The 23,245-nt window shown below is 40.0% G+C and overlaps 1 protein-coding gene across 5 annotated transcripts in view; it reads left to right on the plus strand.

Annotated features, from left to right (window-relative positions):
- The window catches only part of LOC145351017 (metastasis-associated protein MTA3-like), a 175,490-nt gene that overhangs the window by 77,539 nt on the left and 74,706 nt on the right, over positions 1–23,245 (plus strand). For all 5 annotated transcript variants that reach the window (XM_080200607.1, XM_080200608.1, XM_080200610.1 and 2 more), the window contains one exon: positions 6,082–6,199. In XM_080200607.1, coding sequence (XP_080056733.1) covers positions 6,082–6,199 — 118 coding nt within the window. The remainder of the gene's footprint in view (positions 1–6,081; positions 6,200–23,245) is intronic.

Below are 23,245 nucleotides of genomic sequence, written 5' to 3' on the forward strand. Positions count from 1 at the left end.
TCTGGATGGGTGAAACAATAATTATTTTCTCTGTGGTCTTCACCCAACCTTTCACTATCCTCCTCTGTTTTTAATTCGGTGAGTGAAAGGAAGCCCCGTTGTCCTGCCTTTGAGTGTGTGCACTCCCTATTTGTGTAGATGTTAATAGAAAATTTAATTTCACCAAAGCTGAGAGTTTGGGAAATACACAACTGCTTGTAAAGGGAGAAGCAAATCACTTTTTATGGTTAGTTGGCATGAGGAGAAATCAGCGCTATTTAATCTAACCCCCACCCCTGTCTGTAACAATACCTGACAAGGAATCTTTTCTTTTCAGCCTCTGTTGCTCTTGTTACCAGCCATAAGGATGAAAGTGAAGAACAAATACTAGAGATTAAATGAAATAAATTTTAAGTCTCAAAAAATTGGGCTGATGTTGAATGGCTGGAAGAGTGTTATTCTGGTTTGAGTGGTCAAATGGAAAGTCTCCATGGCCAGAATTTTACATGGCTGGGGCATGTGCACAATTTTGACGTTGATGGGCATGTATGTGAATTGGATGCGCGTCTGCTGACAACTGAATGGTGTAAGCCACTAAAGATCCAATTGACAGTGATTTTGCCTGTCTGATTCTTAGCTTGTTGCACAGGGAAAATATAAGGGTGCCCATTATGGTTTTGCCTTTCCTCATCTAGGGGCAGGATAAAATGCCACCTCAGCAGTAGCAGTGTCTCTGTGATAGAGTTGTAGCTGTATGAGTATAGAGTTTAGCCTAAATTTCCTAGAACATTACAGGGGGCCAGTGGGGAATCTGTACGTTATCTCTCAATCAGCCACACATAGTTATGTCTAACTAGTGAGTGGTGCTATCTTTAGACATGTCTGTATGTTCACTTACTGCTGGACAGAAGTGGACACCAGGCGGACAGAGCACAAGGATTCAGGGTTATAGCTGGATTTCCCCACAGCCAGGTTTCTATAGACTGCATGCATGTAGTCATCAGGGCATCAGCAGGAGAGCCAGAGGCTTTCATCAGCAGGAAGGGGCACTCAATGAATGTACAAATTGTCTGTGATCGTGGGACACAGATTCTTCAAGTATGTGCCCCTTATCTAGGGAGATCAGGTGTATTTTGCAGTGCTCCCAGGTATCAAGGCTATTTGTAGCTTCTGCAAGATTGGACGGTTGGCTTTCTGTGTGCCAAGAGCTATCCCTTGAAGAGGTGGCTGATGACCCCCTTCCCTCATGCCCTAAGGTTATGCAAGGTGTTATGTCAATGTTGGATGTTACTTTGCTTTTGTTGCTTGCTTTCTTTGTAAAATTCTCTCTTGCTCTGTCCAATCTCTTTTTGTTTTCTGTGATTTCTCCCAGACCATTAACTTGTTTTTCTTGTAATAATTCTACTTTATTGATATTTAAAATACTACATTTTTAAAGATGACAGTTTAATTATGCAATGTTTTGAAACTTGCTTGACCCACGATAAAATGGGAGTAGTGTTGTGGGAAGTGGATAGCATTGCTTATCTTTCTCATAACGGCAGAACTAATCAAGCTGCAGGAGTTAGAGGTAAGTTATTGGACTGATGATAATAACTACAGGTGACTTGATTGCTTTTGTTTAATTGGATTTTTTAACAATGAAAATAACAATTCACCTCGCTTCAATTATTTAATTTCATGATGGATTGTAATGAGTTGTCCACGTACAAGTGTGCTCCTAGAATTTGTCCTGTTTTAGAATTGAAGAAAGTTTTGGCTTAATCATAGAATGCTAGAAACCCTACAGTGCAGAAGGAGACCATTTAGCCCATGGAGCCTATGCTGACAACAATTCCACCCTATCCCCATAACCCCATATATTTACCCTGCTAATTCCCCCCGAAACTAAGGTCAATTTAGCATGGCCAATCAACCTAACACGCAGATCTTTGGACTGTGGTAGGAAACCCACGCAGACTCAGGAAGAACATGCACCTCTGTTTGTATACTTAATCCAGAAAATACATCTCTATAGATAATTACCAAAATTTGCCAAGCTCGAGTGTGTTCAAAGATTTTTCTTTAAAATTCATTCTTGGGAAGTGGGTGTCATGCTCCAGTATGTTATGAACTTTGAGACCATATTTTAAAATTTTGAATAAAAACTTCGCTGTTAAAAATGGCCACTGCAGCTCATGTGATATTTGTTGTAACAGTTCCATACAGACCTGTGGCTCCAGTAAATACCTAATTAAGTAAGGATATTCACAGCCATCCAAGAAATTCATACATCCCTTTGTTTAAGGATGGAACGTCAACAAAAGGGCCACAGTATTCCAATTGTCTTGTCTTTCTGCTTCATCACAGACAAAAGACACATTAAGTTTCAGTTTACGATAGACAAATATGAATGAATCCCCATCGACTTTCCATTGTATTACAATGCTCCCTCATTTAAGCCTAAACTGGATAAATTTCAAATTGTTAACTGACAACACAGGATGGGATGTAAGTTGACCTGATCACCTATCTTATTTGGAAAATATCTTTGGACATAACAGGTCATATAGATGAGAGAGGCATGTCTGTTGCCTGCTCTTGAGAAGGCATTAGGAAGCCATTGACCAGCTGCAGTCACCTAAGCAGCCAAGATAATAAATAAAAAATGTGGAAGTAGGAGAAAGACTCTTCCCAACCATCCCAACTTCAAGTTCACCTGAGAACCAACCTGCTAGAAATTCAACGACAAGAAGGACCTCAGCTCACTGAGAAACCTCTGCCTACGTAGACCCTCACTCCAACCAAAGCATCAACTCATCAAAGAAACTACAGGCCTGTTATGAAGGCAACTGTAAAAATCCCAAGTTGTAGTTTTTCCTTCATCTGTGCTTAATCTTGGTGTATGTTACAGTGTAAGTGAATCAAGTGATTTTAAAAAAAAAATGGCAAAAATTCACAAAAGAATTGCTGCTAGAATGATTTAAATTGGAAAGATCATTTGAAGATAAAATCTACACATTTCACAGAAAAATATATTGATCATGGACTGAAAGAAACCCATAAAATTCTGTCCATTGCGTAGGCAAGGCCAGCATTTATTGATAAATATCCTGAGAAGGTGATTGTAAGCAGCTGCCTTGTGTCACTGCAGTCCATCTGGCACAGTTACCCCAAAAGTGCTGTCAAGTTAGGGAGTTCCAGGTTTTGACCCAGTGACCATGAGGGACTGACAATATATTTCCAATTCCTATTGGTTTATAACTTGAAAGTGGTATTATTCCCATGTGCCTGCTGGTGGTAGTGGCCACAGATTTGAAAAGTGCTGTTGGAGGGGACCTGGCAAGTTACTGTCTTGCATTTTATAGATGGTACACAATACAACCAAGTTCTGTTGATAGCGGAGGGAGTGAATGATAAAAGTGACAGGGTGCCAATTGCCAATCATGTCAGCACCTTTGTACTAAATTATGTTGAACATCTTAAGTGTTGTTTGAGTTGTACTCATTCAGGCAAGTGGAAAGTATTCCACCGCACTCCTATCTAGTGCTTTGTAGTTCATGGAAATGCTTTGGGAAGTCAGGTGATGAGTTAGTTGCCATAAGGTACTCAACCTCTGACCTGATCTGATAGCAGTAAAAAGCCTGACAACACCAGGTTTTAGTCCAACCGATTTATTTGATAATACTCACAAGCTTTCGAGGTAGTATTATCAAATAAAGTATTATCAAATAAATCGGTTGGACTAAAACCTGGTGTTGTCAGACTTTGTACTGTGTTTACGCCAGTCCAACGCCGGCATACCCACATCTGATCTGATAGCTACAGTGTTTATGTGATTGGTCCTGTCTGGTTAATGGTAACCATCAGCATAATAATAGTGGAGGGGTGATGATAATGTCATTGAATCTCAAGGGGAGGTGGTTAGACTCTTCCTTGTTGTTGATGGTCATTATCTGGCTACTTGACAAATAATCTGTTTAAGCCTGCAAGTTGCTCAGGTCTTGAAGTATACTGGCACGGACTATATCATTACCTGAGGAGTTGCGAATATCACTAATCATTGCCATCATCCTTACCTTAGGATGGAGAACATCCAACGTAAGCTGAAACAGTTGAAGCTGGTTTGGTCTCAGACATTACCCTGAGGAACTCCTGCAATACTATCCTGAAGCTGAGAAGATTGGACTCCCAACAACCACAGTCATCTTTTGTTTTATTAGACATGACTCCTAACTAATGGAAAAATTTCCCCTAATTCCCATTGACTTCAGGTTTACTTGGTAAAATGCTGCCTTGACGTCAAAGACAGTCACTGTCCCTTATCTCTGTAACTTGTTTGGCTGTTGGCGTTCTAAGGATTGCGTGTTTCTGGTGGAACCCAACTTGAACATTTATGAGCTGGTTACAAGTGACTAAGTGCCACTTGGTAGCAGTGTTAACAAGCCCTAAAGCCCAGATTATCAAGTTTACAGCAACAATTTTATTGGAATCCAAGAATGATACAGTGAAGAATGAGCTCATTCAGCTCATTGTATCTGTGCCAGCTCTTTGATGCAGCAGTTCAATTACACCCACTCCCTTGTTCTTTTTCTCATTGCCCTGTAATTCTATTGTCTTAAACTGTTTGTGTAGATACCTCTTAAAAGTCACTACTCCATCTGTTCCCACCAGCCTTTCAGGCAGAATTCTCCAAATCATAATTTGCTGTACAATAAAGAAGAAATATTTCCATATCAAAACTGCTCACACTTCAGTAAGATCTCTCCATTCCTTTGCTTTAAGGAAAATATTCCCAGATTCTCTGGTCTCCCTTTCTAACTGAAGTTCTTCATCCTCAGTAACATTTTTGTACATCTTTTCTATAGCCTCAGGAAGACCTATCTAAAGTGTGGTACCCAGAACTGTCGAGCTGGTGCCTAACTAATGTTTTTAATAAAGGTTCGACACAACTTGCTTGCTGTTGTGCTCTATGCCACAAGCCAAGTACTGTGCCTAAATGTACTTCGTAGAATCCATAGAATCCTTACAGTGCTGAAGGAGGGCATTGAATCTGCACCAACTCTCAGACAGAGTGTCTTACCCAGGCTCTTTCCCCTGCCCCATCCCTGCAACCCCACACATTTGCCATGGCTAATCCGTCTAATTTACACATCTTAGGACACCTTAACCATGGCCAATCCACCTAACCTGCACATCTTTGGACTGGGAGGAAATCGGAGAACGTGAAGAAAACCCATGCAAACATGGGGAGAGTGTGCAAACTCCATATTCCACCCCCCCACCATTTAGACAGCAATGCAAACCACTGTGCTGCCCTTTTGGAAGGTTTCCAGGTTTGTCCAAATGTAGCTCCTGATCCAGTAAGGTGGTTGACTCTTAATTGTCCTCTGAAATATCTAGCAAGCCACTCAGTTCAACGGTAGCTGGGGATGGCAACAAATACTGGCCTTGTCAGCAACGCTCACATTCATGAAAGAATAAAAAAAACCCTATCTTTGTTAGATGTCATACTGCAATTTGGCAGCACTTCTGAATAATCCTGAGTGCTATATTATCAACCAATTTAAGATAATCAGTCAACATATAATATGTTCGTCTGTTCTTGCTGGAAAGGACGTTTATATGTACTGACTCGTTCTCTGAAAACAAAGGGTATGTTTAAACCTTGCTCCCTTTTTGAATTACCTGGGAGGGCTTGGCAAGTCTTTGGTTCCTTATTGTTTACCCCAGGGCAATGGGGAATCAGAATCGATCAGTCAGCACTCTCTTCTATAGTATAAATTGTGATTGTTTAAAATTTGGTCTGACGAGTGCAACACTACAACATGTCTCTTTTTTCAGTAATATCCTTGAATCTCTGCATTCTAGGATGAAACGTGGCTTTAGAATTTGGCTTCAGTTTCAGTTGACCATTGCTTATTGTGACAATGTACATAGTTGTCAATGACCATGCAAACGTAGGGCAGTGATGCACATCTTTGGACTGCCATCCTCTGTTATTCTATGGGCAATGAAATTTAATGTTCGCTTGGAGGTGATTTATGATTTGTAAAAATGTTTGTTTGTATGTTTGGCAATTTTCATATAGTAATTTTCAAATACTTCTTTTCTATTGTGTAGGATGGCTTTTTCTACTCCTTGGTCTATGATCCCTCACAGAAAACACTTTTAGCAGACAAAGGAGAAATAAGAGTAGGTTCTCGATATCAGGCAGATATTTCAGACATGCTGAATGAAGGTAAGAATGTTATTTTGTTGCACCACATGAGCCAGTATCTTGAAGAGAGAATGGCATTGTATTTGCACAGCTCATAAATCTAATTTAATCATATAACCAGCTTAATTTTAATAATTGCAGTACCACTTTAGTGCTTTAAAACATTCAAATATGATGTTTTATAGTACAAAATAACACTAAGTTCATTTTTGAGAAAATTAGAAAATTTTTAAAATTGTTCTGTTACTGTCACGCAAAAGAAATTTAATGAAATTGTAAAGCAGTATGCTGTGTGTCTGCAATTTCCCCTTGTACCTGCTGGTCAGTTTAGTGGCACGAAACAGAAAGTGAACATCAGCAGGGAGAAAAAATGGGAAAGGATTCCTACCTTTCAGTTGCAATTCTACATTTGGAAGAAGTGTGGGAAAAAGTTTTCATATTGCAATTGCATGTTTTCAGTTCTCCACCCCAATCTGAAATTTTGATGCTTCAATCTCAACACCTTTGTGCCTATTCCCTCTCCTGCACAAACAAAATGTTAGTTCCAAGTCTGCTAATGAAGAAAAATAATCATTTCCCACTTGTGCAGACACAGATTTGTCATCACCTTTACTCATGTTGTATTTATGGATGCTCTATGGTGGAAAACCTTCATTGTTGTGACAACTGCTAAAGTGGCTCTGTACTCAAAAGGTTAAATGTAAAGATTATGTAATGAAAATAACATAAAATTCTATGGAACATTCTAGCAATAAGAAGAAAGGAAAGTTAGATGGTGTGGACATTACAGGGGAAACCTTACCAAAGAAATTCTAAGTGCTGAACGAGCATGTGAACAGGAGAGAATCGCACTCATTTTTGGGGGGGTTCTCAGCATGGCATTTAGGAAAAAGAAAATGAAGCAAAGCATTATTCTGGCCAGAAAGAGGAGTGGGTGGAGTCTATTCACACAGGAAGTCAGCCACATGTATTCTGATCTCTGGAGACCATACGTGACCATCGCTGGTGAGGACCTCCATGAGGTCATGAGCCAATAAGATTGTCCCCGACATTTTTTTGGATACCAAGGAAGTTAAACAGGTTGATCCAAACTATTTGGCAAACCATTTTGGGTATTGTTCCATTTGACCATCAGTTGTAAGAGCAGAAGTAGGTTATTTGGCGCATAGAGTCTGTTCTGCCGTTCAATGAGATCATCATTGATCTGATATGATATCAACTCTACTTTCTTGCATTATTCCCATAATCCTTGATTCTCTTACTGATTAAAAACCTGTCTATCTCAGCCCTGAACATACTTAACAACCCATCCTTTATAGCCTTCTCTGGGAAAGAATGCAACAGATTCATCACCTTCTGAGAGAAGAGATTCCTCCTCATCTCTGTCTTAAATGGGTGACCCCTTACTCTGAGATTATGGTCTGGTCCTAGACTCTCCCACAAGGGGATACAAACTCTCAGCATCTGCCCTCTTAAGCTCCCTAAGAATCCTACATGTCTCAGTAAGGTCAGCTAGCCAGTCCTCTATCCATGTTAATATCTACTTCCAACACCAAAGGCTCTTATCTGATGGTGTAGCCTTTTGTGCAGCACCTTATTATGTCTAATGGTTCTCCTTTATCTATGCTTGTTACCACCTCAAAGAACCAAAAGATTTGTCAGGTCTGATTTCCCCTTCATGAAGCCATGCAAGCTCTGCTTGATTATATTATGTATTTCTAAATGCTGTGCTATTACATCCTTTGTAATGGACTCTAACATTTCCAATGAAAAATGTTAAGCTAACTGACCTATAGTTATCTGTTTTTGTCTCCCTGTTTGAGTATTGGTGTTATATAGGCAGTTTTCCAATCCTCTGGGACTTTTCCAGAACTTAAGGATTCTTGCAAGATTGTAACCAGTGCATCCACTATCTCTGTAGCCACTTCCTTTAATATCCTAGGATGTAACCCACCAGGTCTAGTGGACTTATCAACCCTTAGCCGATTTCATTTGAAAATGAAAGACTACCAGTAGGTCATGGCATAAAGTATTGCGTAAAGGATTTATTATTTAAAAAATTGAATAGTCTTGAAACAACAAAATAAGAATTGTGTTGTTCAATTGGTTAAATTTGATTTTATTTAATCTACCATGAGATGAGACTGTCACTGGCTAGACAAGCATTTCTTGATTATCCATAATTGTCCTTGAGAAGGTGAGAAGTTTTCATGAACTGCTACAATCCATCTGGCATAAGTATACCCACAGTGCTATTAGAAAGGGAATTTCAGGTTTGTGACCCAAAGACATGAAATGGGAGGCAATATAGTTTCCAGTCAGGATGCCTTGGAGGAAAACTTGCTGTTGTTGGTGTTCTCATTCGTCTGCTGCTCTTGTCCTCCTTGGTGGTAGAGACTGAAGGTTTGGAAGGTGGGGTTGAAGCAGATTTGGCCAGTTGCTGGTGTGTCTTTTGTAAATGGTGCACAGTACCATCACTGTGCATTGGTGGTGGATAGAATGAATATTTATGGTGTTGCATTGGGTGTCAGTCAAGTAGGCTGTTTTGTCCTGAATGACATTTGAGCTTTTTGACTACTGTTGGAGCTACACTCATCCAGATAAGTGTGCCTAATAGATGGTGGACAGCTTTGAGGAGTCCGGAAGTGAGTTGATTTACTATAGAAATCTAAACCTTTGACCTGCTCTTATAGCCACAATATTTATATAGCTGATCCAGTTAAGTTTCTGGTCAGTGGTAGGATGCCATGGTTGGAAATTTAGCAGTGGTGATTGCTTTATATTGTCACCGTGAACTGTGGACACTTGGTGAGGCTGTAGTTTATGGATGCTGATGCATGACTAGACTGTGGTCTCACTCTTGTACTTGATTTGAACTGGTTTGTTAACACTATATACAATATATTACAGAGTAGGCTTCTGTGTTCCATCTTTTCTTTCTCTTTCTTTTTCTGTCTTTTTCTCTCTCTCTTTATTGCGCTTTCTTTCAGGAATCTGGCATATGTCCCTAAGTCACTGTAAGGAGGGACTGAAGTTCCATATTGTTTTCAGTCCTTAGGGAAGATGTCTTGGAGATGTGAGGGTTTTCTTCTTTCCCTTGGACATCAGCGGCAAAATGGGACAGCAATTTTGCAGTGTTGCTAATAATCATCGAGTAGACTCCAGGACTGCAAAACTATAAGCACCATGGAACCATTGCAACGAGAGACTTATACAAGACAGAAGACTGGAGGACATCAGCCTTTGACTTTCTCTAACCAGAAGAGAAGGAATTAGGACCCTGGAGCCTTCTGTTCTGTCAAAGCACACTGGAAAAAGAGTTGAGAGGATAAATCATCATCAACTCCATCAAAGACAAAAAAGATTGAAGACCTGAGATTTTAATAAATCTGGACAACGAGGAAAAAAAAATAAAGTTCCTGTAAACGTTGCTGGAAAGGGAGAAGAGATGAGTTCCTGATGATATTTTGGATAGAATTCAGCTTTTAGTGGGCAGTGGTAACATTGCCACATTTTTCTCTGTGAGGCTGCTCCACCTTGGCAATTGGAAGAATTATTGGGGATATGATGATAAGAACACACCATTTTCGACAATGGGATGAATTCCTAAGGCAATATAAAAATAAATTTGTCATAAATAACTTACCTGGAAACTAGGTTCTTGTATACAAGTTTGCTAGTTCTAGTGGGAAGAACACTTTCAGTGGCAACTGCATCAATTGACTTTCAGCGCTAGAAACAAGCGCTACCAACTGTTTGGCACTGTGATCCTGTATAGACACAAACTTGGGGTTGAGCGTGACATTTTCCCAGGAAGACACTACATGGTCAGCATTAGTAGGTTCAGGGAGACGAGGATCTGAATGCTGTTCTGCCATTGAAACATTGCTGACTCCTCAAAGTCCAACAGAGACTTTGAATGAAATGATGGGCAAAACTTCTGGGATCTCATTATCCAGGCTATTCAGTTCTACAACAGCCTCGTCCTCATTACTTTCTTCAAGAAAGAGCCATTTTGCTCTACCAATGGCAGTTGGAAAAATTATTAAGAATATGACGATAAGACCACACCATTTTCTACAATGGGATGAATCCCTAAGCAATATAAAAACACATTTCTTGTAAATAAGTTACAAGGAAACAAGGTTCCTGTATATGTCCAACATACGGATGGTCACTGTTTGCTGCAGTGCTTTCTGTATCAGCAACCTCTGGCCTAGCTTTGGAAAGAACTGAAAGATTCTCCAACCTCAATATCCATCCAGAGAATGAAAAAAGACTCTGCTGATTGAATAAACCTCCTCAATGTTGTGGGGTGAAATTCCACAGGTTCTACTCAAAACTTTAAAAATCGTTCCAGGAAAGACATTGAATTGTTCAAATGCAGGTTATCACCTATTTTTTTTCTAGAATTCTTAGAAGTATGTCAGCATCTCACTTATTAAGGATGTGTGTTAACTGTGAGCAGAGAGTTTCAACAATCTGTCACTCCCTTATATTGTAGAGGAGCAATTATCCTGCCCTTGTTACTTGTTTTAAACTGGTTCATTAACTCTGTGTATAAACAGGTTGCAGTGTAGTATGTTGAACAGTTTTTCCATCCCCACCTTCTCTCAAGAATCTAGCATATGACTACTGATGTCAGTGACATTGATCATCGATATCACTCATTGGCATAACTATTTCCATTAATCCATCATTCTTCAGTAATGTTGACGTCAGGGAGAAATGGTTATATTTTCTCTAGTTAAATTTGGTTGGATATCCGGTACTTGTGTGGCATGCAAGTTACTTGCCACTTATCAGCCTAAGCCTGAATGTTGTCCAGGAGGACATGCACAGTCATGTGGATTGGTTCAGTTTCTGATGTATCATGAACAGTACTAAACACTGATGATTGGCCTCTGACGACCACAAACGTCTTCCTTTGTGCTTGGTATGATTCCAGCCAGTGGAGAGCTCATAAACTTGAAGCCTGTGGGCTTCATGTCTAAGTGGGTCAACCAAGACACTGCACAATTTGACTTCACAATGCTAACTGTTCCAGATGACATGCAGAGAATGGAAATTGTGATGCCCTTGGGTGATAAATTTGCGATGCTATCAAATTTGGCTATATATGCAATTAAGACATTCTGAGAATCAAAGGCCCAACTTCATGTGAATGAGAGTATAGCTCAGGTCACTTGATTGGAAAATTGGTAAATCGGTAAAGGATAAGTGGAATATATTTCCAATAGCATACTGCTGTAATAACTGGATAACACTATATCTTGGATTAACAACTGGAGGTTGAAATCATCCTAAAGGGAACAAAACAAGAAACTGCAGTAAGGAATAAAGATGAAAAGACTGAGGGGAATGAATAGAAACATATTGAAGAATGTGGTGTAAAAGAAAAAAAGAGCTTGCATTTATATAACATCTTTCACAATGTTAGAATATCCCAACATGCTTTCTAATAAAGTATTTTTTGAAGTATATTTTTGAAGTATAGCCTCTTTTGTAATGAAATGTGACAAACAATTGCAATGACAAGATATCAATTGAGTATTAACTCGCTTCCTCTTGAAGTCATTCCATGTATGTTTTTTGTCTTCTTGAGAGTTTAACGCTTCATCCTGAAAATGGCACCTCATTAAGAGTGGCATTGTAGAATTAACCTTGGCTTTTGCGTTCAAGTCCTAGAGCAGGACTTGATTCACAATCTTGTGACTCAGATGTCAGAGTGCTACCAACTGAGCCATTGCTGATCAAAGGGACAAAATGGAACCAAGAAGTGAGCATGGCTGTACTTGTATAAGTTCATAGTAAGAAATGTGTTCAGTACTTTAACAGCAAAAGGTTGATCAGAGACAAGAGGTAAGCAATCTAAACTTAACTTAGTTACAATGCCAAATAATTACTTCCCCAATATACTTACTAGAGAAGACAAAGTCATTTGAAAATCACATAAATGATGGCCCAAAATGAATAAATCCCTTCTAATAGATGTCAGTCGTGGCTTGCTGGGGGCCTTGAGGAATGACATTTGAAGTGGTGAGCTTAATTATAAGGGAGTGGATAGATATCCATGATAACATTTTTCAAAAAACATGTCAGGCAACTGCAGCTTCATCAGTCAGAAATCAGTATTTTGTAAAATTATGGAGTTAGCTATCGGATGTAAGATTAAGGACTACATTTGTGATGGTAACCTAATAAAAATCATTGGCCCATTAAGTCTGCACTAGCTTTTTTGAACCACAATTAGTCCCATTCCTCCACTTTTTTCCAATACTCCAGTGTTTTTTTCCCTTTCAACTATGTATTTGATTCCCTTTGAAGGCCAATACCAAATCTGTGTCACCACCTAATCAGGCTTTGAATTTCAAGTCCAAACCGCTTTGTGCACAAATATGCTTTTCTTCATGTTGCCTCTTTTTTTTGGCAATTACCTTAAACCTCTGCCGTCTGATTATCAGCCCTTCAGACATTGGAACAACTTCTGTTTATTTCCTCTACCTAAATGCCTAGTGATTTTAAACACATCCATGAAACCTCCTCTTGGCCTCAGCTATACAGAGCATACATCCAGTATCCTGTAATCACTCGTCTATAGAATCATCCTGGTAAATATTTTGTTTAATGTCACCAAAGCCTGTACTGCATGAGGAATTAATGCAAAAAGGCATTAGTTCTTATTTTTGACATTAGTTGAACAAAGACAATTGAATAATATAAAGCAACGTGCCCTTTAAAATTGAGTTGTTTTCAAACTGAGTTAGTTGCTGTTCAAAACAATAGCAGTCCTAGAAATTTAGGAGTGAATAGCCTGTGGTAGTAATGAATGGAATTATTTTGATTCTATTGTAAAGAGGAATAACCATGACCCTACAAGTGAATTTGTTGCCTTTGCTCACGAGCCCTGTAGCATTACTAATTACATGTCTGTTTTTCATCCTTCTATGAAATGCCTTGAGATATTTCTTGCTCTAGAGATGCTTTATTGATTAAAAATTGTTATGATAGTCTTTTGACATTTGCAAGAAAATACAACAACAATTGCATTATATTTGTGGAAAAATACCCCACTGTGCTTCTTTGAAACATTGGGTAAAAATGAAGTTCAGCTATGGGAACCTGCCCGTCCAGTAATTTGACAAATTTAATATTGTGTTTATTACCTTCTACTGCTGTCGCAAGCATTTTTATTTAACCACTAAGACTGCATGCCTAGTGACCGAAAGTCTTTTGAAGTAGGTTCCAGATGGTGACGTGAGGGCTGATGTTAAGATTAATAGTTGCTCAACAAGCCACTTTGCTTTGCACTGCAGAGTAGTGCAAGCTAATAATGTACAAAAGAAAATAAGAAATATTGGCAAAGAAATTAGTAATTTAGAGAGGTACAGTAAATGGATATTTTGCCATCAGCATTTCTCATCTCTTCTTGAAATTGGATTTTTAAAAGCTGAAGTAAGGGATGAAAACAGATAACATTTTCTATTTCAACAAAGCCAAATCTGCGCTGATGGTAACAACATGCCCCTGGAAAGCGTTCAGAGGCAGACATAATCTAGTTTTAAAAGGTTCACATCAGTGATCTGGGATTTTATCCCAGTTACACTATAAATCAATAACCGAGAAAAGCACTCTAGCCCTCACCCTTCACATCCCCTCCCTCAGCCTCATGCATTCTCCATACTGCGTCCATGCCAACTCACGGCACCCTGGGGCCCCTCATACCTGCCATGCCAAACTATGCCCCTCCACCATCGCCGGCACCTCATATCTTCCATATCCCTTCATATGATCAAAGCCAGCCTCTTGCACTTCAATGCCAGTTACCCAGTATATAGGCTATATACAAAATTTTATGCTAACAATAGCATGTATGAAAAATAATTTGAAAAGGTCATTCATTCTTAACTTTCTACTTCATAAAAATTATTTTACTGCAGCTCTATATAAGTCAATCATCCAGGTGCTTTAAAGTATCAATAGCCAAAACTGCAAGCACTTGCCATCTCTTTATCATGTGTAAATAATTAGTGTGCAATTGACATAATAGATCACAGAGAAATAGCTGTTAATCAAATAATGTTTTCCCTTGGGCGCAGCTGTTTCAACAAGCTAATGACTGTTTGGGTTCTCAGCCAATGCTTAGCTACTTTAAATGGTCAGGATGATTGACATTTACATGGTTATAAGTGCATTTTTTAAAAAATCGAAAGTTATGAATGAATGACTTTGTAAAAATCTTTTTGGCACATGCTGTTGTTACTGTAAGTTACAGTACAGAGCGTATACAGAGGACATGGAAGTGTCATGGGTTGACATTGAGGGTATGAAGGACCATGGAGGGATTGTTGGAAAGGCATAATTCGGCAAGGGAGCAGGGAAGAATTTGCCTTTGAGCAGGTTCCCTCATTCACACTATGGTTCATGAGGGGCAGTGAATCATAATACTCTGAAAGCTGGTCTGATAGTACAAAAGTTGTGGAGGGCTTGGAGATGACTATCACTGCAATGGAGCCAGCTAAGTCAGGAATGTAGGGTGAAGACTCATGGCTTGCACCAGCCCAAACCCTTATCCCGTGCTGGTGAAGTTTAGTGAAACGAGGCTGGGACACTGAAGTTTCACTAAACTTCACCATTTTTGCAAGTGGGTTTTCCCAACTGTGAAAATCCAAATTCCAAAATTAATTGGATGGGAACGTGAGAGGAATAGTTTATGGTTCTATAATGAGCATGATGGACTAAATAGCTTTGTTTCTTACTCTCACGTACTATGAGGAGAGTTTTCCCATCCCTTCTGCCTGGGAATCATAGAAAGGGGGAGGCGGACATTGTAAAGATCCGTTGTCCTCAGGTGAGATTTTCCGGTTTTGGGCAAGCATAGCTAGGAAATCCCACCCTTTGACTCTATTCCATGAACATTCGAATTAATGCAAGTTTTACATTGTTAAACTTGAGCTGTGGTACAGTTCTTCCCAAACTTTTTCCCACACTGGCTCCATTTTGAGGTTCCTAAATTGGTGTGAGCCCTTAGTGGAACCTGCAAAAGCACTGGAGGCATGGGGGTGGGGGAATGATCTGTGAGAGCAAGTTTGCTGTGGTGTGTAGGGAGACCTGAGAGAGCAGGGTGGGTGTGAGGGATGGAGAGACCTGTGAGAGCAGGGAGAGGAGGCTGAATTTTTAAGCTTCACAGGTTTTAAAAAGTTTACTTTTTTCAGTGTTTTATTTTGGAGTAGACCATAAGACATAGGAGCAGAATTAGGCCACTCAGCCCATTGCATCTGCTCCGCCATTCAGCCATGGCTGATACTTTTCTCACCCCCATTCTTCTGCCTCTTCCCTGTAACCCCTGATCCCCTTATTAATCAAGAACCTATCTATCTCTGTCTTAAAGACACTCAATGACCTGGCCTCCACAGCCTTGTGCGTCAAAGAGCTCCACAGATTCACCTCTCTGTGGCTGAAGAAATTCCTCCTCATCTCTGTTTCAAAGGATCGTCCCTTTAGCCTGAGGTTATGCCCTCTGGTTCTAGTTTCTCGTACAAGTGGAAGCATCCTCTCCACGTCCGCTGTTTCCAGGCCTCGCAGTATCCTGTAAGTTTCAATAAGGTTCCCCCCCACCCCCCTCCATCCTTCTAAACTCCGAGTACAGACCCAGAGTCCTCAACTGTTTCTCATACGACAAGCTCTTCATTCCAGGGATCATTCTTATGAACCTCCTCTGGACTCTTTCCAAGGTCAGCACGTCCTTCCTTAGATATGGTGCCCAAAGCTGCTCACAATACTCCAAATGGGGTCTGACCAGAGCCTTATGCATCCTCAGAAATACATCCCTACTCTTGTATTCTAGCCCTCTCAACATGAATGCTAACATTGCATTTGCCTTCCTAACTGCCAACTAAACCTGCACATTAATCTTAAGAGGATTTTGAACAAGGACTCCCAAGTCCCTTTGTGTTTCTGATTTCCTAAGCATTTCTCCATTTAGAAAATCGTCTTTGCCTCCACTCCTCCTTTCAAAGTGCATAAACTCACACTTTTCCACATTGTATTCCATCTGCCACTTCTTTGCCTACTCTCCTAATCTGTCTAAGTCCTTCTACAGTACCCCCCGCCCTGCTTCCTCAAAACTATCTGTCCCTCTACATATCTTTGTATCATCTGCCAACTTAGCAACAGTGCCTTCAACATAGATTGTTAAATCGTTAATATATATTGTGAAAGGTTGTGGTCCCAGTACTGACCCCTGAAGCACACCACTAGTCACTGGCTGCCATCCTGAAAAAGACCGCTTAATCCCCATTCTTTGCCTTCTGCCAGTCAGCCAATCCTCTATCCATGCCAGGACCTTACCCTCAACACCATGGAATCTTAACTTATTTAACAGACACCTTGCCAAAGGCCTTTTGGAAATCTAAGTAAATCATGTCCACTAATTCTTTATTATGTAACTTTTTTGTTACTGCCTCACAGAACTCTAACAGATTTGTCAGACATGGCCTTCCTTTGAAGAAACTGTGCTGACTCAGTTCTATTTTATCATGCCCTTCCAAGTACTCTGCGATCTCATCTTTAATAATGGACTCTAAAATCTTGCCAGTGACTGAAGTCAGGCTAACCTGCCTATAATTTCTCATCTGCTGCCTCCCTCCCTTCTTAAACAGTAGTGTTACATTAGCTACTTTCCAGTCCTCTGGGACCCTCCCTATCTCTAATGATTCCTGAAAGATCATCAATGCCTCCACAATTTCCTCAGCTATCTCTTTCAGAACTCTGAGGTGTAGTCCATCCGGTCCAGGTGATTTATCCACCTTCAAACCTTTCAGTTTCTCCAGAACCTTCTACTTTGTGATGGCCACCAAAGGCTTCCCAATCCTCTGGCTTGCTACCGATCTTTTCACTTTGTATGCTTTTTCTTTTGCCTTTATGCTGTCCTTGACTTCCCTTGTCAGCCATGAATGCCTTGTCCTCCCCTTAGCATGTTTCCCCTTCCTTGGGATGAATTTCTGTTGTGCCTCCCGAATAACCCCCAAAAACTCCTGCCATTGCTGTTCCACTGTCTTCTCTGCTGGGATCCCTTTCCAATCAACTCTGGCCAGTTCCTCCCTGAGGTTTTTGTAGTTACCTTTATTTAATTGTTATATGATTACATGTGTTTCCAGCTTCTCCCTTTCAAACTGCAGGGTAAATTATATCATATTGTGGTCACTGCTCTGTAAGGGCTCCTTCACCTTAAGTCTCCGTAATCAAGTCACCAAATCCAGAATTGCCTGTAGCCTAGTAGGCTCTGTCACAAGCTGCTCCAAAAAAAATCTCTTAGACATTCCACAAATTCCTTTTCTTGAGATCCACTACCTACTTGGTTTTCCCAGTCCATCTGCTTATTGAAGTTCCCCCATGATTATTGTAATATTGCCTTTTTTATATGCCTTTACTATCTCCTGATTTATTTTCTGACCGACATCTTGGCTACTGCTATGGGGCCTGTACATAACACCCATCAGGGTCTTTTAAACTTTGTGATTCCTCAACTCTGCCCACAGAGATTCTGTGCCTTCTGATCCTACATTGCTTCTTGCTATCGATTTAACTTCACTCCTTATGAATAATGCAACCCCGCCCCCTTTGCCCATCTGCCTATCCTTTCAATAGGACATATATTCTTGGATATTTAGATCCCAGCCCTGATCCCCTTGCAGCCACGTCTCCGAGATGCCCATAACATCATACCGGCAAATTTCATTGTGCGCAATTTACCTTGGCCTGCGCGTGTTTAAGTACCAACGCCCTTAGTTCTGCATCGACCACCTCCCTTCTCATACTTGTCACCTTTTTTGTCTGCCTGAGGTTAGATTCTGCCATCTTCTATACTCTTTGTCCTATTTGATTTGATTTGATCAAATCAAATTTGATTTGATTTATTATTATCACATGCATTAACATTCAGTGAAAAGTATTGTTTCTTGAGCGCTATACAGACAAAGCATACTGTTCATAGAGAAGGAAACGAGAGAGTGCAGTTGTAGTGTTACAGTCATAGCTAGGATGCAGAGCAAGATCAATTTAATGCAAGGCAAGTCTATTCAGAAGTCTGTCAGCAGCAGGGAAGAAGCTGTTCTTGATTTGGTACGTGACCTCGGACTTTTGCATCTTTTTCCGAAGGAAGATGGTGGAAGAGAGAATGTCTGGGGTGCTTGAGATCCTTAACTATGCTGGCTGCTTTGCCCAGGCAGCAGGAAGTGTAGAAAGAGAATATGTGAAATCATTCTATTACACGGTCTTGAAACTTTACTAATCTCTCCTGAGTCCTCGACTCCTTTGACTAGATGAAAGCCCTCATCATTGAACTACACTTCTACCTTCTCCTTTAACTTTGATTTTCTAATTCTCCATACAACTGAATCTTTCCCCCCACTAGTAGGAGTCTGGACTTGAGCAATGCCTATTTGGGCTGTGTCCAGTGTTTTTAAAAAAATGCGAGGATTTAGAGGGGCCTCATACTTTTAACACTCAGTCAGAGCTCAATGTCATTCATTGTTGCCACGGAGCCTACAACCCCAAAATCTCATCTCATGACCCTCAGTCTGGTAAGCTTTGTTCTAGTATATTGTTATATTTGCCCTTTGTAGAGTTGACCATCCTTTATAAAATTAATGCTTAACAGATCAGTGAGGCATAATCAAAATCATGTTTTTATTTGGAGAAGTAAGAAAGCTTCCACGATCATTTGAAAGTTATCATGGCACAAAAATAATAAAGTTGTTTAAACAAGGTCCAGCCACTAGAATTTTTTATCAGAACTGTTCAACCTGCTGTTTCTGGCTTAGAAAATATTTTAGCTTGATCTGCTTAATACTTTGTTTACCAGTTGGATCTCCATCAGTAAAGAGGGAATATTTCACTCATCTACCATAAAGAAGTGCTCACAATTTAGAATATCTATATGAAGAGAAAAGATAATGCCACTATAATAAAATTGCAGTGTCAACAATATAATGCCATTTCAAGTAAACCCACTTGGCTTTAGATAATGATGCTATTATGAATGGGATTGCTATTACCCTTTCAATATCTTGAAAGGTGCTTGTTACTGTATGATAATTTTTAAACATGTTTTAAGAAACACTTAAGAGACATGCTGGTTAGGTGCATTGGCCATGCTAAATTCTCCCTCAGTAACCCGAACAGGCTCTGGAGTTCAGTGACTAGGGGATTTTCCCAATAATTTCATGACAATGTTAATGTAATCCTACTTGTGACACTAATAAATACATTTTAAACTAAAGGAAACAACACATATAAATGTTTGTTTAATTTTCTAACTTTGTAAGTACCCCTCTGCTTCTTTTAACCCCATGTTCCAATAAACCTTTTGCAGTTATCACTAGAATATTAAAAAATGTTGTTACCAGAATAAAAACTAGGTTCACCATTAAGCATTGTTTTCACACTTAACATTCTATAATTCTATACTTCATAATTTACACACTCATGAAACACTGTTAATGAATTGTCCATGTTTATATTGTGATGAATATCTACTTCATGGTTCATGTTAATTTTTGAGGGGTAATTATTAGTTCTGGAAACATTGGTGTTGTGAAAATAAAGTAATTAAAATACTGGGCTTCCAAGAGTGCCAGAAGAAACAAGAAAGTGCCGGTTCAGAGGTTTACCAATGTTTGCTTAATAGAATCAAAGAGGAGATGGGGCCATAAAAAAGCAGACGGGTGTTCTTAACTGGAGATCTGCAGACATTGGGTGAGATTCTTGCGTGTTTCATGGTGGCGGGAGGTGGTGCATCATTGGCTGGTGGTGGGATTTTTTGGTCATGCCGCCATCAATGGGATTTCCCATTGATTCTACTTGTCATCGGGAAAACTGCGCTGAGGATGCGCAGTCGGCAGGACTGGAAGATACCTGTGAGGTGAAGAGCTGGAAGATTTTGTCCACTATGTTTACACTGCTTGCAAAAAAGTGCTGTCCAGAGAGTTTTGTTTTGGGAGTTTGAGCTAAATTTAAAATTAGTTCTAAGACATCCAGCAAACCCTGATAGACTGTGCCGTCATGGAGGTGGATGTACCTTAAAACGGTTCTCTTGTTTCAGTTTAGGTGAAGTCCTGGCAGCTTATTGAAGTTAGTGGTCTGCGAAAGATTAACATGTGCAGGCAATTAGAGGTGGAAATACAGCTTTGTAAAGCCCGGATAGCACAGTCTTAGGAGGATAGACTGAATCATTGCGAGTGAACAGTTATTGAGGTCGTCCAACTTGGTGTGGGTTTCAACAGAGCTCAAGAGGCTGGACCTTTTGGAGACAGAGTTTTAGTAAGATATTGTGACCCGGATGCCACTAAGATCTCGAAAGTTGCTGAGAAATCTGTGAGATCTACATCTGCCATTTAATGTGCAGTGTGGTGTGTCTGATCACAGTTTGTCGGTTAATTCACATTTACCTTGTTAATTCTGAATGTTATATGATGGATATTGTAGATTGTTTTCCTTTGCTGATCTTGCATAATAAAAGTTTAATTTGTTTGTTTCAAATTGTAGAATCTTGTGGCTTTACTCTCTTAGTAAGTCACTGGAATTTCAAATTTTGACTACTTTAATCAAGAAGTTACTAGTCTCAGTATTGATTTCTACATAGTCATGGCAGCTTTCTTCCGAGCATATAAGCTCTCTTGGACAAACTATTCCCAAAGTTTTTTTTCTTGCTTTAATTGTTAATTAAGCATAATTAAAGACCCCACGCACACCAGGCATTTTCTCTTCCACCTTCTTCCATCAGGAAAAGATGCAAAATCTGAGGTCACGTACCAACTAACACAAGAACAGCTGACTTCTTCAGGTTATAATACAGTTGGATAATACAACCCCCCTATCCCTTCCCCTGCACTAATTTCAGGCAGAGTGGCAGCGGATCCCTTCTTCCCTCTACTGAGTGGGCCCCTCTTCCCTGCTGCTGTCAGACTTTTGAATGGACCTACCCTGCATTCAGTTGACCTTCCTCTTCACAGCTACTTCATTGCAATGTTAATGTAAGCCTCACTTGTGATTAATAAACTTCATGACTGTAACACTGCATTCTGCACTCTCTCGTTTCCTTATCTGTGAACGGTATGCTTTGTACGTTTAGCGCACAAGAAACAATACTTTCAACTTTTTATATACACTAATACGTATGACATTAATAAATTAAATCAAATGTTACCACTGGTTCTACATATAATTTCAACTTTTGAAAGTAGTGGCCGAAAGTTGACTCTTTATGTGCAGGTTACTTTACTCCCATTTTAAATGTTATGGAGTCTCCTGTATCCATTTTTCCAACTATAACCTGAAGAAGTCATACAAACTCGAAGCATTAGCCCTGCTTCTCTCTTCATAGATGCTGCTGGACCTACTGGGTCTTTCCACCATTTCATGTTTTTATTAGGTACTATATAATCTCTCTTCACTTACGGAGCCCTATTTCACCATTTTGATTTGAAGTGCTGGGTGGATTTGAAACTGGAAGTATTTCAGATCCGACTTTTAGACTCGTTCTCAGGCGCCCCCATGCGCACGCCACCTGAAAAAATATCAGCAATTCTGAATCGCACTGCAGAAGCCTGTGGGTGGGGCTTAATGCACCCGAAACTCTGCAGCTCCAATCAGCACCTCCAACTAGACATGCGCAGAAAAAAAAGACGGAATGCGGCTCTTCTGCCGCATCGTTCCTGGGCTGGATATTGCCCCCCCGCCCCATAGACATTGCCCCACTCCCACAGCATCACTGACCCTCTTATCCCCCTATCCTCCCCCACCCAGACCGATTGCAGGCCCCTCCCCCCTTCCCCTCCACTGATCTCAGGCAGAGTGGCAGCGGATCCCACTTCCCCGCACTGATCTCAGGCAGAGTGGCAGTTGACCCATCTTCTCCCCCACTGTCTCAGGCAGAGTGGCAGTGGACTGCCCCTTCTCCCCCAATGACCTCAGGTAGAGTGGCAACAGACCCCTCTTCCCCGCCACCAATCTCAAGCAGAGGACCATTTTTGTGCCATGGTAAAGGGGGAACTGCCGTGGAGGCAAGCGCAGATCCCGCTACTCACCTCACGCCCGACTTTATCAAGTTTTCGAAAACAGATGCAACTTGATGCAATTTTAATGGTAAAATTGGGCCCACTGTGTCAATTCTTGGCATAAATGTACCATAATTTAAATATTCTTTACAGCTATTGCCCATTTGTGTCACTGCTGTGTAAATATCGATACAAAGACTAGTCACAAAGAAATGTGGTTGTGAACAGCTTTAGAATAATTTCCTTTATTCTTAACAAAATTCAGTGCAATGTTGTGAGAATACATTAATTGGTAAGTAAATTGTGTGACTCGGATCTGAAATACTTTAAGTTGATAAGCAGATTGATTACTTATGCTGTTTTTTTCATGATTACTGGAATTGATCATGATGCATTTATTATTTCTTAAAAGGTCTTTACATTGATTGCAGTAGAAAACATCTGGTATTGGTCTCAGTTTATTGATTTTGTTTTGAAAGAACACAAGTGTATACCTCATAAATATCAAATTGACATTGATAACTTGGATATGGTATGCAGGTTGGAAAAATTTAAATTCCTGTGCTGTTTACACATTATGAAGACTTTCCCAAATTGGAGGAATAAAGCACGTTTAGTGTCTTCTGTTTTAATTTAAAACATTATTGCCATTGCCCATATATCATTTTACAATCCAATTTAAAAACTTCATTAGCTAATTCATGTTTTAAGCAGAGTAAAAAAAAATACTTTTGGCATTCCAACAACCTTTATGTATCAGATCTTTACAACATGCTGACAAATAAAGTAAGCACTTATACATGTATTTATATATGTGTGGACATGCTTACCTTATTTGTCTGCATCTTGCATGTAAAATTAAAAGTTCTTGTTATTTTATTGCTTTCCAAGGAACAAAACTCTGAAGTGTTAATTCTGAATAATTGACTTGTACATGATAGCTGGACTTCTCCAATCTTCTGTTCCTCCCGATGGCGCACCCCGCGCTTGTGGGTTTCCAGCAGTCAGG

Source organism: Carcharhinus amblyrhynchos, chromosome 12, assembly GCF_965287045.1.
Source record: "Carcharhinus amblyrhynchos chromosome 12, sCarAmb.v2.hapA, whole genome shotgun sequence".
Classification (NCBI taxonomy): Eukaryota; Metazoa; Chordata; class Chondrichthyes; order Carcharhiniformes; family Carcharhinidae; genus Carcharhinus; species Carcharhinus amblyrhynchos.